A 17422-nucleotide genomic window follows, 5' to 3' on the forward strand; every position below is an offset into this window, starting at 1 on the left:
GTAATTAATGCATTACAATCACAATTTAAAAGGCCCCTCCTAAATCTCTCTCTCCTAAATATTCCACTTCTTCATTTGTTATTTGAAAAATAGTACTAAGGACCATTCAGCTGTGACAACATTGCTTGGTAGGTTTCTATTTTTTCACCCATTTTGTAGCTGGTCTAAATGTCCTGAGCAACAAGCAAAAGTTCTACTAATTTATTTTGTGGTATTCCTTGTGGTACATTTTGGGGTTCAACACCTCAAGAAATGTAAACTCTGACTTTAGCATAACAAATGCGCAACTTGATTATGAAGGAGTAAACTGAATTTATATCCTAACCAGAATTTTCCTCCTGGAAGAGGCAGAAACTGAAGAGGTCATTTTTAAATTAATACCATGCTGAGAGAAAGAAAACATGTGTTTCTCCATGTTGTAAAAAATTAATTTTGTACAAACTAACAACCCCAGTTGGCTTGATGCTGTAATAAAAGAATTCTGTTTGTCAAATTAAGAATTCTAACTTAATATGAATAATTAGTACTAATATGAATAAATTAGTACTAATATCCACTCTATTAACTAATGTCTCCATGCTTAATATCTAGTTTTATTCAGGTCAATTACTGAAAACACACATTGCCTATGAAAATGCATTATTCATTACAGTTCAAAAGGAATGGTAATTTAACATTTTAACAACAGCCATGGGGACACCATATCTATTGGGCTTAAAAATATCTAACAGCAATCCTATGAGCAGTGATATTTTTGAAAGAACATTAGGACACCCTTCCAAGGAAAAGGAATTAATAATAGGAGCCAATCATCTCCTGAATATAGGAAAAGACGATAGGTTTAAATCTTCTGTTTCTTAGGTAGCAAAATTTGACAAGAGGGAGCTGGAGTTTCAGTTCCCTAGTCTCCTGTCTCTAAATTATGGAATGAAACCAGAGAGTAAGAGGGCTGACAAAATACTTTTGGTGGAAACCAGAGTCCCTTGGGCTTGTGAAATTAGTACAAGGTTACCACAAAAATTGAGGCTCTTAAAACTATTCACATGAACCGGGACCCCTAAACCAGACCTGAACTCCATATGTGAAAGCACACAGCAGATTCTTATTTTGAAAAAAGTTGAGAGGAAAAGGATGGTGATAAGTGAGTGACTGTATAACAGCAGTGTTAACATTCTAAAAAGATTTTAGAATACACAGTGCCTGATACAGAATATGCTCTCAATAAATTGTGGTCAAATTGAAGGACAGTATTTTATTACATAAAAATATTTTAAATGTGTCAAATATAGTCTAAAATAGTTATAAAGTTTAGTCTGGTGAATTCAGATTTAAGATCAAATCTTAAATCCTAAATGTTTCTGAGACCAAAAGTGGTGATTAAGCAGGACAATCATATTTAAAAAGACAACTATTCTGTATAATTTGCAAAGATTCAAACTCTCTCAGAAAAGGAAAAAAACTCATTCATTCATTTATTAAATGTTTAATAAACACATATAATTTGTTAGGCAGCAGGACTACAATAACGAACGAAAGTCTGCTATGAAGGAACACATTAGTGTAAGAGAAAACATGTGAACAAGTAATTACTAAACAATGTGTTATGAAAAAATAAGTGTTATAATTCCACACAAGATATCACAAGATCAAATTTAAAAAATGATTATGTCAATGGGGGGGGGGGTGGGAGGAGAAGGAGAAGAGAAAGTGAGGGAAGTAATATATGAACTGAGTTTTAATGGATAAGTAGAAGTTTGCCAGACAGAGCTGCAGAGCGGTAAGGATAAAGACAGAAGGACTAGAATATGAAAAGACATAAAGGCAAAAATAAATATGGTGCATTCTGGAAAACATGAGGAGTTAGGTAGTGCAGGAGAAAGAGTGATTTGTAGGAGAAAAGAAAACAAAGATAAAAATATAGGGCCAGAAAATAAAACTATAAAATGAGGATTCATTCACATTCATCGAATGATTCTAGACAAACAAGCAAAAGCAAAAATGAGACCGAAGTCTTTAAAATTTATACCTTAAAAAATGATCACTTTTTTATTTCTTGGATTATTTTTACTGTGCGAAAATGAATTGGCTGATAGGTGCTGAATCATGTTATAGTCTTAATTCAGTTTAATTCTTGCAGCAACCAAGTTTCTGAAATAAGGCTAGAATTTGATCCTTCTAATGAATTCTATTTGATGGCAGTGCCTTAAAAATAGTTAATAACCAAACAATAAAATAACTCCATTATAAAAAAACACTCATGCATACTGCTGTTGGGAATGAAAAGTTCTTTCTTTCTTGGAAAGGAATTTGGTAATATCTAACAAAACTACATATGTACTTATTCTTTGACACAACAATCCCACCTCTAGGCAGTTACTCTGAAAAAATACCTCTCACAACATAAAAACATGCATGTACAAAGTTATTTATTGAAAGATTGTTTTAAACTGCAAAATACTGTAAATAACCTACATGTCCATTAACAAGAGAGTGACTGAACAAACTATGATACACTCACACAGCTGGGAAAAATATAGCTATGAACATGATGAGAAAGAACTCTATGAGCTTTTACTGAATGATTTCTAAGATATATTTAAACAAACAAACAAACAAATGAAAAACCCCAAAAACAAAAACAAAAAATTAAGCACAAAGAGAACCTACAGTGTGCTATATTTCATGTAATGAAGGAGGAGAGACGAGAAAATACACATTTTGCTGCTAATTTGTGTTAAAGAAATGTAAGAATGTGAGTCAGATTACCTACGAGGTAGGTGGGAAGAAACAAGGTTAGGAAGATGAGAGAATGAGGAAAGAAGGAGATAAAAGATGAGGTCCTGGGACACTTCTGAGGAAACTTTTTTGTATAGTTCTGATGTTTAAAATCATGTAAATGTGTCACATACTTAAAAAAAAAACTTCACAAGTACTGAATTCTAGTTCATAAACTTGTTTTTCTCAGCAAGTATTAGTTATCTATTATTGCATGACAAAACTTAGTGAGTTAAAACAACAAATACTTATTATCTCATAGTTTCTATGGATAATGAACCTAGGCATGGTTTTGCTAGGTGCCTCTTAATCAAGGTCTTCTACAAGGCTGCAAAAAAAAAGGTACAGGCCAGGGCTGCAGTCATCTCATGTTTGATTAAGGGAACATTTGCTTCCAAGTTCATTTATATTCATTCATACAGCTCTTAGGTCCTCACTAGCTACTGATTTGGTGACATTAGTTCCTTGACACGTGAATCTCTCCTTAGGGCTACTCAAAGCATGGCTGCTTGCTCTCCCAAGAGTGAGGGCTCCAAGAGAGAATGAGCAAGAGAGGGAAAATGAGACAGGAGACACAGAAATTTCATAATTTAGTTTTGGAAATGACATGTTATCACTTTTGCCATATTCTATTTGTTATAAGTCACTAGCTGCAGTCCCACAGTCAAGCAGAGAGGACTACATAAGATCACAAATACTAGGAGGAAGGGATCAATGGGAAATATTTTATAGGCTATCTATCGTAGTCTGTCTTCTAGCCCCTAATTCATGTCCCTCCCGCATACAATATATACTCACCTTCTCCCAAGGATGGTTTTGCATTCTGAAATTACAGGTATTTTAGATTTGAGCAAATGAATCATTAATTTGCAGATAATGAAAGCCAGGTTTCTTACTGCCAAGGAAAGGAAATATGAATAAGGAAAGAAGAAAGTTTAGATTTAACCTTGTGTTGCTGAACTGCAATTTGAGTTATCATTACAGCCTCATGATTTTTAATATGATATAGGTAGGTAGATAGATATAAACGTGTATATGTACATATATACATAGACTTCTTAGGTCTGTTTGCTGAGAGGGCCCAGAAGACACCCAAAAGCACTGAGCACACCTAGTTCCCAACTCTTGGTTTCTAAGTACAATTTCTAATAAACCAGTTTTCAAGGAACTGGAACTCTATGCAGAAACAGACAATTCCAGGGCTGAGACAGGGAAAATACAAGATGAACTTGGAACAACCTATGGTGCCAGAAAGTAAAGAAGTGCTAAAAAAAAATTAATCAGGGCATGTCAAAAGAACAGAGGAGCCAACATGAGAGAGCACCTAGAGGCTAAAATCAAGATAACAGAAGAAACAACGATTTTAAAAGGATTATAACCCACAGAATAAAAGTCCATAAATTATACTGATATAAACAAGTAAATTAATAAGCAGAGAAGAAGTACTTCTTCCTTACACAGAATTCCAATTAATAAATGTAGAAGAAATGATGGGAATGGAAAAATCACCATTTGGTAAATACCACAGAAATTGTTGGAGGCAAGAATTATCAATGAATGCTAAAAGTAGTGGGTAAAAGTACAATGAAAACACAAAATATTTACATAATCTCTTGTATTTCCCTACAAGATAATTATTAAGTTAAAAGGGAAAAATGGTAACTTTAAAGTGCATAAATTGGGTCAACATCTTCTTAACCAAGTGATCAAAGTCAATATCAGTAATGAGACAAGTTGAACTCTTGATACAATGTATGAAAAAGGACAACAGCATTTGAGGTATCCTTTTCTAAAAGAATTACGAAAAACTATCAGTCAATCCTACATTGAAGGACCTTCTACAAAATAACTGGCCTATACTTTCAAAAGTGTAATGGTCATAAAAGACAAAGAAATACTAAGGAATTGCTCCAGATTAAAGAGACTAAGGAAACATGGTAACTAAATGATAACTGAGATCTTGGACTGGATCTGGATGAGATAAAGGACATTAGGAGTATTCCAAATGTGGACATTTTAACATAACCATTTTAGAATCATCAAAGCTAGGAAGTTACTGTTGATAAAATATGATTAGTTAATCTATAGAACCTATTTAAAATTTAACAATTATCCTCCAAATGTCCAAGAATAAAGGCAGAGAAAAATTCAAACTGAGTCAAAAACCAGATTTTTAAAATATAGTCCTGGGCTCCTTCTTCTGTCATATATAAATTCAGTTTTTATTTACAAACATAAGTTAATTTCATTACAATTTTAGTAATAAGAAAATTTTAAAATTCATTAAGTAAAAAGTTTAAATATTAACTCATTACCTTTATATCATGGCATAGTAGACTAATAATACTGAAATAGTCACACATTTATAGTACAGTAACTAAAACAAAAAGAGTAATTGAAATACTGAATAACACAGAAAGACATTACTACATAAAATATGATCATCTCCATAGCAATTCAAACCATTTCAAATTACAGGGCTTTTTTTTTTTTTTTTACACCAATGATGAGTTTGGGAATGATTTAAAAACCTTTCATCTTTAGAGAGGCAATGTAGCTTGGTAAGGACAGGGAGGTGAAGGGAGTAAGAAAGGAAGGGTATGTTGGTGGGCATAGGAAGAAAAAAAGGAGGAGAAGAGAGAGTTAAGTAGAAAGGAAAGAAGAGATACACAAAGCTTATAGTTAAATAGCCTTTGGCTCTTTCCAAATCCTTCCCATAGCACATCTTTACAACATGCCACTGACATCAGAAGACTCCCCTGTGCTACAGTGAATCTCATTTTTTTTTCAGGTGAGTAAAATATAACTGAAGGATCTTAAGGAAAAAGTTAAATCCAGGAGCTAAGCAGCAATCTTATGATGCCATAGCCCTGTCTTAATTGAAATTTCATTATCCTCAGCAGAAAATATATCAGAATTTTGTAAGAGTACTGTAAGTTTTAATTTTTTGAAGGGGTTACATATCTTCTCTGAAACATCATTTCCCACTTTCCTGGACTGACCTTATAACAACCTTAGGTTTTGTCTGTATCATACACTCCTCTCACTTTCTCTGCTAATAGTAAAGAAAGAGGAATGGAAATATCTATAAGAAGAGTCTCAGCAAAGTGACTTCCATCTTTCCTTGGAAGAAACTAGGCACTTCTGTATGATTAAAAGGGAAGAATTACCGTTTTAGGTATAGCCCTATTCCCCACATTCATGTTGGAAACACCTTGATATGAAGAAAGAACCGATCATCTCTTCTAATGTCAGAATATGGATCTGGTGACAGCCTGGCTCTCTGAAAATGTTTGGGAATCATGTATCTTAAGGAATTAGATTTTAAAAAAAGATGTAAAAAATTCAAAAAGGAATTCTCTGAGGATAAAATATGCACAGACTTGAGAGAGAAAGGAAGTTTTTCCAAAAATTAAACATAATAGATTTATAAAGAACAGAAAGTTTCCTAACCAAAGAGATAGACTATATGGATGAAAATGTATGCATGTATAGCACTTATTATGTTTGGTGCACATAATTTAAAGATTTTCATATTGAAACAGCAAATGTCATCTTTGTATAGACTTCAGATAAGAAAGAGTTTACTACAGACTGTTTACAATGAAAAGCACTATTGCTCTTTTCCAATTATTAATTTTTATATTGTCATTTAAAAAAGAATCACTTGCTATTAGAAAGATTAAGGAGGATTTAACAGTGTAAACAATAAATATCAATAAAGGTCCCCCTCCTCTCCCAGGAAAATATGTAAAAGAAGAAAAAGTTAACCTATTCCATCCAGTTTAGTAAAAAGATGATCAGGATTTACTTAAGAGGAGATACATCCATTATTCAGGTTTAGAAAACATGGATTCAAATAACTAAAGCCAACTTTATATTTCTTTTAGACTGTCCTGATGCATTAAGTAGCATCCCTGTTTTTGGCTATACATCACTGTCCTAATATGATTAAAGAGCTATTCAGCCACAACAAAAACAACCACAAGAAAAAACTGCAGAATTTTGTTTATTGTTTTGTAATTCACTCACTGATAAAATAGGTATTTTTTTAAAAAGTTAAACCATCACTTAGGAAAGAGACAGTAATTCCTATTTTCCTGGTCTGCACTAGAGATTTTTAATATACTGAATCCTTTGTAGGATCAATAGGTTTAAAATGGATTTCCCTGCAAGAAAATGTACAATGTGGGACTACTGCCAGCAAAAGAATGGGTGAAACAGAGTAACACATAATCTTTATAAATAGAAATCACCTATGAGATTTAAAACAACTAGGTCTATAGGAGGGGGATGAATTTTATCTAAATCGTAGCATTCTTAGTATGTATGAAACAAACTGAATTCTTCTCTCCAGTTTTCAAGCTGTACTTTATTATTTAAACTCTATCTTAAAGCACACTGTATGGGTAATGTGACGTTTCACTGTGGAATTAAGTAGTAACTCTTGACAAAGCAGTTATTATCATGAGATAATTGACCTTATTTGAGAGTTAAGTATCCTGAAGCAAAGTTGAGTGTACTTAATCCTGGCAGGTTAATTATCTAGTGATTATGGAACCTTGAAAGGTATTACTCTTAAGAACCATTTGCAAGATGACACTATTCAAAAAAAAAACTTCTTAATTTAATAAAAATAAAAAAAAGAAGAAGAATCAAGTTCTTTAGTCATGTACTGCTAGATAATGACTACAAAGTAGACTGCATTAGCAGGCATCAATGAATATAATTACCTGAGTGCAGAATGTCCTTTATTAAGCTCATTATATGTGAGTCTAGGTTGTCGATGAAGGGAAATGCTTTAAACTTTGAAGATGTCAGAAACAAATTAAAAATACAGTATAAACATTTAAAGAATTTATATATTACTGTAGTTTCAAAACTAGTTAACAACAACCAATAAATTCAGATGTGCAGTTTAAAAGTACACAATGCAATTTATTAGCTTACCAAGAATTTTTAAATGAGGCAATGTAGAAATTTATAGCTATGCATTTCTGAATCTCAGGTAAAAGCATATCACACAAATCAAAATCACAATGAGATGCTATATTACACCCATTAGGATAGCTATTGCCAAAAAAAATGGAAAACAACAAGTGTCAGCAAGGTTGTAGAGAAACAAGAATGCTTTTGCATTGCTGGTGAATGTAAAATGGTGCAGCTGGCATGGAAAACAACTTGGTGGTTTCTCAAAAAGTGAAAAAGAGAATTATTACCATATGATCTAGCAATTCCACTTCTACACAGCCGAAAAACTTGAAAGCAGGGACTTGAACAGAGACTTGTATACCAGCGTTCACAGCAGCAGCAGCATTATTAACAAAAGTCAAAAGGTAAAAACAACTGAATACCCATCAACAGATAAATGGATAAACAAAGGGGAATCTCTTATACGTGCTACAACATGGATTAACCTTGAAAACATTATGTTAAGTGAAATAAGCCAGACAGACAACTATTGTATGATCCTACTTTTTGAGGTACCTAGAAGAGTCAAATTCACAGGGAAAGACATTAGAATAGTGTTTACCAGGCACTGGGGGAAAGGGGTAATTAGTAGTTATTGTTTAATGGGTACAAAGTACTGTTTTGGAAGGATGAAAAAGTTCTCTGAATGGATAGTGGTGATGGTTGCACAACACTGTCAGCATACTTAAAGCCAGTGCATTATACATAAACACTGAGTAAACTTTATCTATTTTTTATCATGATAAAAGAAAAAAAAACTAAATCACATCAGTTAATAATTTATACTTTGTTTTTATCATATTAAGGGAGCATTGGTATTCCTGTGAACACTTCTATTTTGTTTCAGAATGAGCTCAATTAAATATTTTCAGATATTCCTTAGAAAAGAATATCCTTTTCCCTGGGCGAAACAGAGAAAAGAAATAGTAGGGGTGAGAGAATGAAAAAAAATTCTAGCTTGTAAGGCATTACCGTTGAGCCTGTTAACAACGAAAACGAATAACTATCTAAAATTAATGTTTGAGGGGCTCCCCTGGTGGTGCAGTAGTTAAGAACCCACCTGCCAATGTAGGGGACATGGGTTTGAACCCTGGTCTGGGAAGATTCCACATGCGGCAGAGCAACTAAAGCCCGCGTGCCACAACTACTGAGCCTGCACTCTAGAGCCCACAAACCACAATTACTGAGCCCACGTGCCACAACTACTGAAGTCTGCACGCCTAGAGCCCGTGCTCTGCAACAAGAGAAGCCACTGCACTGAGAAGCCTGAGCAGCGCAACGAAGAGTAGCCCCCACTCGCCACAACTAGAGAAAGCCTGTGCACAGCAACAAAGACCCAACATAGCCAAAAATAAATTTAAAAAAATAATAAAATATATAAATAAAAAATATAATAAAAAAATAAAATTAATGTTTGGGATTATATTATTCTAGATTTCAGAACAAGGACTTGCTGATTTATAGTAAAATTGGTTAGTGTTACTGAATATTAGAATGTCTGAGAAAATGAATCCATAATTTTTGTAAAAACATTTTTAGGCTATAAGAAAAAATTTAAAAGGTCATCTAGTATTTCTATACAAATCTCTCACCTTACATATGAGGAAATGGAAGGAACAGTAGTTGACTAACGAACCAGCAAATTGACTAAATTTAAAAATTTTAATTGAAAAAGTCTATAAACATTTTATTACTATATAAAGATATATCATTTGCTAATATTTAAAGTAGGGTCAAGACTTTTAGTGTGTGTATGTGATATTCTAGAGCCTTTCTTATAGAATCAGATCCATAATTCATAGTGTATGAATTCCACTTTCAGTTTCTTTAAAGCTGAGTCAGAACTTGAAGACGTCTATGAAGCACCCCTGAGTCTACATATTTAGTTTCTTCTTCTTTTAATTTTTAAAACTTTGCATGCCCACACTTAATTCAAGAACAACTTTTTAAAGCAATTTGTCTTTATTGAGTTTTGTACCCAAACTTAATTCATTAAACTAATTCTCATTCTATTTGGACTCACATTTTATCAGATTATATAATCATTAAATAATTATGTAATGAATAAAAATTGCATAAAAAAGGCTTAGGAACAAATAAATTGACTCTTGGTCAAAAAGCAAATCTGCAGGAAGAAAAGTAAGCTGGTCTGTTGGAGAACAGCCTAATAGCGTAAGAGCTTTTCCTATTCACTTGGCGCTACTTATGTTTCATCAAGGGAATGGAGAGTGCATGTTATTCAAGCGAGTTAAGTGAAACTTAAAAGAGGAGTAATATCAATACTACCTAACAAAAACTGAATATAGTTGACCCTTGAACAATACCGGTTTGAACCGCATAAGTTCCACTTATACACAAATTTTTTTCAACAGTAAATACTATAGTGCTACACAATCTGCTGTTGGTTGGAACCTCGGGTGCAATGGAACTATGAGTACAGGGAGCCAACTAGAGATTATACACAGAATTTTTACTGCCTTTAGAGTTGGCACCCCTAACCCCCTGTGTTTTTCAGAGGTCAACGGTACTGTCTGTGAGTCAAGCTGAAACTTCATGTGCATTAGAAAACCAGCCACAGAATTGCTGTGTAGATTAAATGATAATTTTTGTGTATACCCAGTGTAACTTTAAAGTATTATTCAACGATAAAGTATGACAATTTTTAATAGTCTGTCAAAATTAAAAGCCAAGACTATCTACGCACCCCTCCTTTGCCTTGATATTGCCATTGAAATATAAGGGATCTTTCACAGAAATAACAGGAATTGGATAGATACATGGTGACCCCCCCCCCAAAAAAAGAAGTGGCAATTCATTTTTTGGGGAGGGTACCTCTTAATTTCCCTTACCTATTTCATGTTTTCATTTTAACACTGGTTCCTTAGAAATTTTTATTTGAACAACTCTAGATTAACTTTCCCCAATGGCCTGGAAATTCTCTCAAAGTGGTAAGTTGGGTTAATCATAGGGCTCATCTCATTTATTTCTTATCTCACAAGGATCACTGTCCTTCATTATCTGTGAAGAGACAGCTCAATAGACAAGTTTTTTTTTTTTTTTAAATACTTTCCAAGGTTATCAGAAAAGCTTTACAACATCACTATTAGTACACAATCTTATGAAAGGGAAAGTGGCACTAGGTAGAAAATAAGAGCCAAGTGCGTTTGGTTTTAGCTAAGTTGACATTTTGAGAATTTATATTAAGCACAGTAGGTTTTTTTTTTTTTTTTTTTGAGAAAGAGGGGGAGAAGGACAAAGCAATCCTAAATATATTTCACACTTCATTGCAATTTAGAAATGAAATGTCCCTTGTTTTCTTAGAGAACTGAAGATAGTTTATTATTACTGGAGTATTCAAGGAGAACAATGAAAGTGAGATTAAAGAGATAAAGGTCATAATACTATACTTGCTTTTTATGGTATTGATAAATGATATCAAATATGGTATCATTTTTATTTATCCTTATTAAACTGCATCACGTAACTGGTATTTCCAATCTATTAGAACTGCTGAAAGTCTCATTTTGACATTCAACTTACTAGATATTTATAAATGTGTTACACTATTTACGTTCTCTGCACTTGCATTACCCACAAATACAGCTTTATCTGAATCACTGATAGTTTACTTAGGCAAAGCTCAGGGTAAACACTGAAGCATATCACTAGAAATCTATTAATTTATCAGAAGACTTTTTAAAACTGGCTCGATAAACTATCAAATATATCTAATTGTCCTGCAGCCAATATTTATTATTCTATAATCCATATTATGACAAATCATCTCAAATTTACTATACACATCCACTGTTTATTGGTCTGCCATAATAGTACTACATATCTGTTGACATGAATTCACATAGATAGCAATCATATCAAAAAAGTAAAGAGTTATCTTGACATGACTTGTAGCCATATAGTAGCTTATAATTTTACTACTTCCTCTTCTAGGTAGAGAAAAATAATTTCTTTAATAATCTACACAGTACTAAGTTCTAGTCAAACTTTAAATTTACTGATTTGTAGAATCAATCAGTTTTTAAAACTGTGGTAAAATATACATAAGGTAAAATTTTACCATTTTAACAATTTTAAGTGTTAAATTCATAGACATTAAATATATTCACAATGTTGCACAATCATCATCACTATCCATTTCCAGAACTTTTTTGTCATCCCAAATAGAAGCTTTGTACTCATTAAATAGTAACTCCCAATTTTCCTCTCCCACCAGTGCCTTGTAACCACTATTCTACTGTCTTTCTCTACGAGTTTTTCTATTTTAGATACTGCATTTCAGAGGAATCCTTATAGGAAAACCCAATAGGTGTCTGCTTATATCTGGCTTATTTCACTTAACAAAATGTTTTCAAGCTTCATTCATATTGTACAATGTACCAGAATTCATTCCTTTTGAAGGCTAAATAATATTCCATTATATGTATATACCAAATTTTATTTATCTATTCATCTGTTGAAGAACATTTGGTTTGTTTCCCACTTGTGGCTACTGTGAATGATGCTGCTAAACACTGGTGTAAAAGTATTTGAGTCCCTGCTTTGAAATTTTTTTGCTTGTACCTAGAAGTGGAATTGTTGGATCATATGGTAATAATTTTCTTTTTAACTTTTAGAATAACCACCAAATTGTTTTCCACAGCAGCTGCACCATTTTACATTCCCACCAGCTATGCACGAGGGTTCCTATTTTTCCTCATCCTTGCCAATATTTTATTTTCCATTTTTTTTTGACAACAGCCATCCTAAGGGATAATATCTCATTTTGGTTTCATAAGCATTTCTCTAATGATTAATGATGATAAGTATCTTTTTATGTGCTTACTGGCCACTTGTTTTGATATATCTTCTTTAAAGAAATGTTTATTTAAGTTCTTTGACCATTTTTAGATTGGGCTGTTTTCTTGTTGTTGAGATATATTTGAGTTTTTGAGATATATATTCTGGCTATTAATCCCTTATCCGATATATTATACGCAAATACTTTCTACCAGCCATGGGCTGTCTTTTTACTTTCTTGTTAGTGTCCTTTGATGCAGAAAAGTTTTTAATTTTGATGAAGTCCAATTACTTTTTTGATGACTATACTTTTGGAGTTTTTTAAAACAATGAAGACCATTTTGATATCATCAGCATTTTCTGCAAATCTAATCATTCTTGGGCCTATATTCTTTTCTATTCTCCTATGTCTCTGCCAAACTTTTAGCATTGTTTCCTATTCCATAAATGCTTTGCCTCTTTTTTACATATGTTTTACAAATGTTAGCTCCTTATTAGAGTTTTCTGTGTGCTCTCCAGTGCTTTTTATTTTTGTTAAGGCTCCTCCTCATTTTCTTTTTAATTAACATCATTTGAGATCCAAAAGTCAGAACTGAATTTTTGATGGTGTTCGATACTCTCAAATTTTCTTTACTTCCAAAATCTCATTCTTTGGAATGATACTTATCTTTTTTAAAAGTTTTAAAGTTTGCCTTCTTAAAGTCTAAGTATTGCCATTCTACTCTTTCCTGACTATAAAGAACTCTGGGTTCAAGTATCAATTTCTCCCAAGGATTCTGACTACTATACTGATCACCAATTCTTTAACGCTATTTAGAGAGCTAGAGTAGCACTTTTCCTAAGTGCTTCCTTTTCGCAGAAAATAAAGCTGGCAATAAGGAAAATCTAAAGTGTAGATTCCAGTCAAATGAGACTTCCATCAGATAACTATGAGATCAAGGTTTTTACCACTATTTCTTGCCATTGTGTCAGTTTGTGAATCATTAAGAATGTAGCATTTCCTTCAACTGGAAATGGGCCTTTGAAGATATTCACACCAGATTATTTCCACAACAATAACCCATAAATTGCTTCTGGGTCAAATTTTATGTTATTCTAGGAAGACAACATAGTTACCTTATTTAGACACAAAATTGGTGAATAAAATCAAACTATGTTAGAACCATAGAATTTGAATCAGAATGGACTTCTGAGGTAATTAATACAACACCTGCACTTTACACATTCACAAAAGTTACGTGATACTGCCCAGGTCATAAGAAGATACACTGAAGGTCTCTCTTTTTTTCTATGTCATGGATTTTTAAAGCCTACAGGTAAGACAGAAGCTATGAATATTAAATAAGCAAAAAAAATATTTTCCACTAATTTAGAATGAAAGTATATTCTTGAAAAAAAAAGCTGCAAAATTTAAATGAAACTCCATTTCATCACCTTCAAATATAACATACAAATATTAGCAAAAACAATACCATTAATAAAGAAATTTAATACAAATATCAATATACCAATATATGTCATAATTTATTAAATTAAATAGACTCAGACTTTGAAGAGGTACTTAACTTCATAAAACATTTATTTTAGCTAGATATCCCTTACCTGAATCCATGAAAATTTCAGAGGAAAATATTATTTTACTGGTCAGAAAACAAATTAGTTGATGTTAAGGGTTAAGGATGAGGGGAAGGGCTGACTAATAAAGATTAATGAAAATGTTTTCAGGTATGCATTTGCAAAAGCTCATAGAAATGTGTAAGAAGAGTGACTTTTACTATATGTCAACTATAAACCTGAATAACGTAACCCTTTAAAAGACTAATTTTTTACTATGTAAGAAATTAGTATATTCTGAAGGAAATACTGAGTTAGAGTGGTCCAAACTGAGGCAGTTTTACTGTGTAATTCTCAAGTATATTAATACAAATATTTAGGTTTTTATTTACATATTTCTAAACATATACACAAACAGAAACCAAAACAACCAGGTACTTAAAAAAAAAGTTACTCACCGTCTCATTTCCAAAAAGTATATCAACATAAGGCATAACTTTCATCAGCGATTCCTTGTAGAACTGACTAATAAATGGTGCAGACAGATTCAAAGTGAAAATTCTGTTGTTTTCAGAGGCATGGTGAGCCACTTTTAAAACTGACTCTGGGGAAACTGTGAGAAAAAAACCCTGGATAAAGAAAAAAATGGAGGGAAAATTAGAAATGTTATCTCCACAGAGTCACTCTCAGTGAGAATAAAAGAAATCTACACAAAATACAAAAGACTATATAATGTAAACCTTAAAAATACAGTTATAAACTGCAAGGCAGAAAATAGTAGCATTTGATTAGGAGAAAAGTTTGTCATATGATTACCAAATGCTTGATATGTACCATTACATTAAAGGATAAGATTATTTATTTCATATTAGATTTGTATATTCAATACTGAAAGAATTCTAGGAATCTACATAAGAAAAAATATTTGAAAGGTCTCATTCAGGACAATAATTACTTTTAAATTAAAGAAATAGTAATGAAGGCAGATTAGATTCTCATATAGCTTCTTACAAACAGTTTGGATTCTTATAAGTCACTTGGTATTTATTTAAAAATGAAATTAGGTTACTAGTATCTTGGCTTATTATCTTATGAGACAGCTATATTGAATTTTTTATTAGTTATCTATTTTACACATATTAGCATATATATGTCAACTCCAATCTTCTAATTCACCCTCCCCACCCCCACCCTTGCTTCCCCTCCTTGGTGTCCATATGTTTGTTCTCTACATCTGTTTCTCTGTTTCTGCCTTGCAAACAGGTTTACCTGTACCACTTTCCTAGATTCCACATCTATATTAAATTTTTAAGGAAGATTCTAAGGTAGAATTTTGAAATAATGAGAAAATAATTCAGTAAAAATATAGAAAAATATTTTAATTAAAATTACGTCAGCAAAGCTATATTTTAAAATGCTATTTATCTATATCAAACATTAGTAGCAGTCTTTTAAAATACATACTTATGCTTTCTAGATGCAAGAAAGTATAAACAAAGACATGGATGCTTATACAGAAATCTGGTTTGGATGATGTGCAAGGAAATGAAGGAATACACAAAGGGCAAAAGAAGACATAGTTTGAGAGGCCAGTAGAGTTAAGAGCACAGAGGGCTCTGAGTGGCAATTTAGGAGTCTATTAGGTGGGGTGGGGATGAATGACAGGTAATGAAGTTTTCCTTGAAATAAAGCAATAACAAGGTTATAGGAGAACTCAAAGGAAGGTTGATCTGGACAGCAACAATCAATAAAAGCCTGCATTTGGCTCTATAAAAGGAAATCATACTGGGAGTATTACATACTAGACCTAGCAATTGTTAAAGAGATGAGAGACAAAGGAGAAAAGAGTCAAAAGATTACTAAGATTTTGAATCTGGTTCTACTATTAACAGAAATAGAAAAATCCAGGAATTTCCTGGTGGTCCAGTGGTTAGGACTCTGCGCCTCCACTGCTGGGGGCATGGGTTCAATCCCTGGTCAGGGAAGTAAGATCCCGCATGCTGCACAGTGAGGCATTAAAAAAAAAAAAAAAGAAAAGAAAAGAAAGAAAAAGAGAAATCCAGAACAAGACCTGGCTTAGATGTCAAAGAGAGTGTTTAGTTGTGGTCATACAACATTTGAGGTGTTAGGGCACTCTCAAATATATCAAAAAGTTGGACTCAGTAGAAAGGCCATGGAAGAGGATGATGGTAAAAGAGGAGTTGCAATTACCAAGAAAGAGAAGGGAGAAAAAGAAGAGGGCAAAGGATAGAATGGACAACAACAAAAATCTGAGGACAGAGGAAATGGAAAAAGTAAAGGAGAGTACAAAAGAAAGGCACAGGAGATGAACAGAACTGACAAAGAAACCCAACAGGGGAAACTTTAAGAAAGCACTGAAGCTATCAGTGGGTAGAGACGAAAGGACTGAGCCAAAATCATAGGATTTGATGGTTAGGAGAAAGTACTTAAGGTATGAAGGTAAAAACAGATAGTTGTTTAAAAAAAGAATGGTGAGAAGCTAAAGGTAAAGATAAATTATTTGGGGAGTTTATCAGTGAATAATAATAGAATCATCTAAAATTCACTGAGCAATTCTTACATTCCAGGCACTATACTAAAAGCTTTCTATATATACCAACTTAGTTATCATTTTTTCCTTACATCAAACCTATGAGGTGGATACTGTTATTAGTCTCTTTTTATGAATAAAGAGAGCAAGACAGGAAAGTTAAGAAATGTTTCCCAGGTCGTACAGCTTATGTGTGATAGAGTTTGAATTCAAGTGACTCGGAGATAATGTTTCCAGTTTTAGTAGATAACAGAGAAGAAAAGAGCAAAAAGATAATTTTAGTGGGAGAGGGGAGTGGGAGAGTTGTTTATAAGAACAGGGAAAGTTTGAGCATTTTTGCTCTTCAACAAAAAGGATCTAGTGGAGAAACAGAAGAATGAAGAAGCAAGAGAGGGAGGATAATTACAGCAAGGAACCAGAGGAAGTGAAGGAAATGGGAACTAGAAGGGGAGAAGAGCTACCTTATAAATGTTGGAAATAACCATCAAAGCGTAAAGAAAACTTTTTATAAAAGTTATAAAAGAGCTATTGAAATATTCACTTATAACTGAGGGACTAACCACTTCTATCTTGCAAACTCAAAAAGCTTAAAGAGAAAACAACTTTTTTTCTATTATTTTCAAACTCCAAAATGAATATTAAAAGAACACTAAACAATTAATTTTCTGGCAGGAGTCGTGTACTGGAATCCATCTTTGAAGGGTTTCTTGCCCTTAAAAATTCTGAAATACTAAGAGAGAATTTTATACTATAATTGTCTCATTAAAGTATTGC

The 17422-nt window shown here is 32.8% G+C and overlaps 1 protein-coding gene across 9 annotated transcripts in view; it reads right to left on the reverse strand.

The window, feature by feature from the left end:
• The window catches only part of ADK (adenosine kinase), a 508591-nt gene that overhangs the window by 139115 nt on the left and 352054 nt on the right, over positions 1-17422 (reverse strand). For all 9 annotated transcript variants that reach the window (XR_009053638.1, XM_057734106.1, XM_057734101.1 and 6 more), the window contains one exon: positions 14556-14726. Coding sequence is in view for 8 of the 9 variants with exons in the window: in XM_057734106.1 (XP_057590089.1) it covers positions 14556-14726 (171 nt within the window). In the remaining variant the exon portion in view is untranslated. The remainder of the gene's footprint in view (positions 1-14555; positions 14727-17422) is intronic.

This window comes from Hippopotamus amphibius, chromosome 5 (assembly GCF_030028045.1).
Source record: "Hippopotamus amphibius kiboko isolate mHipAmp2 chromosome 5, mHipAmp2.hap2, whole genome shotgun sequence".
Lineage (NCBI taxonomy): Eukaryota > Metazoa > Chordata > Mammalia > Artiodactyla > Hippopotamidae > Hippopotamus > Hippopotamus amphibius.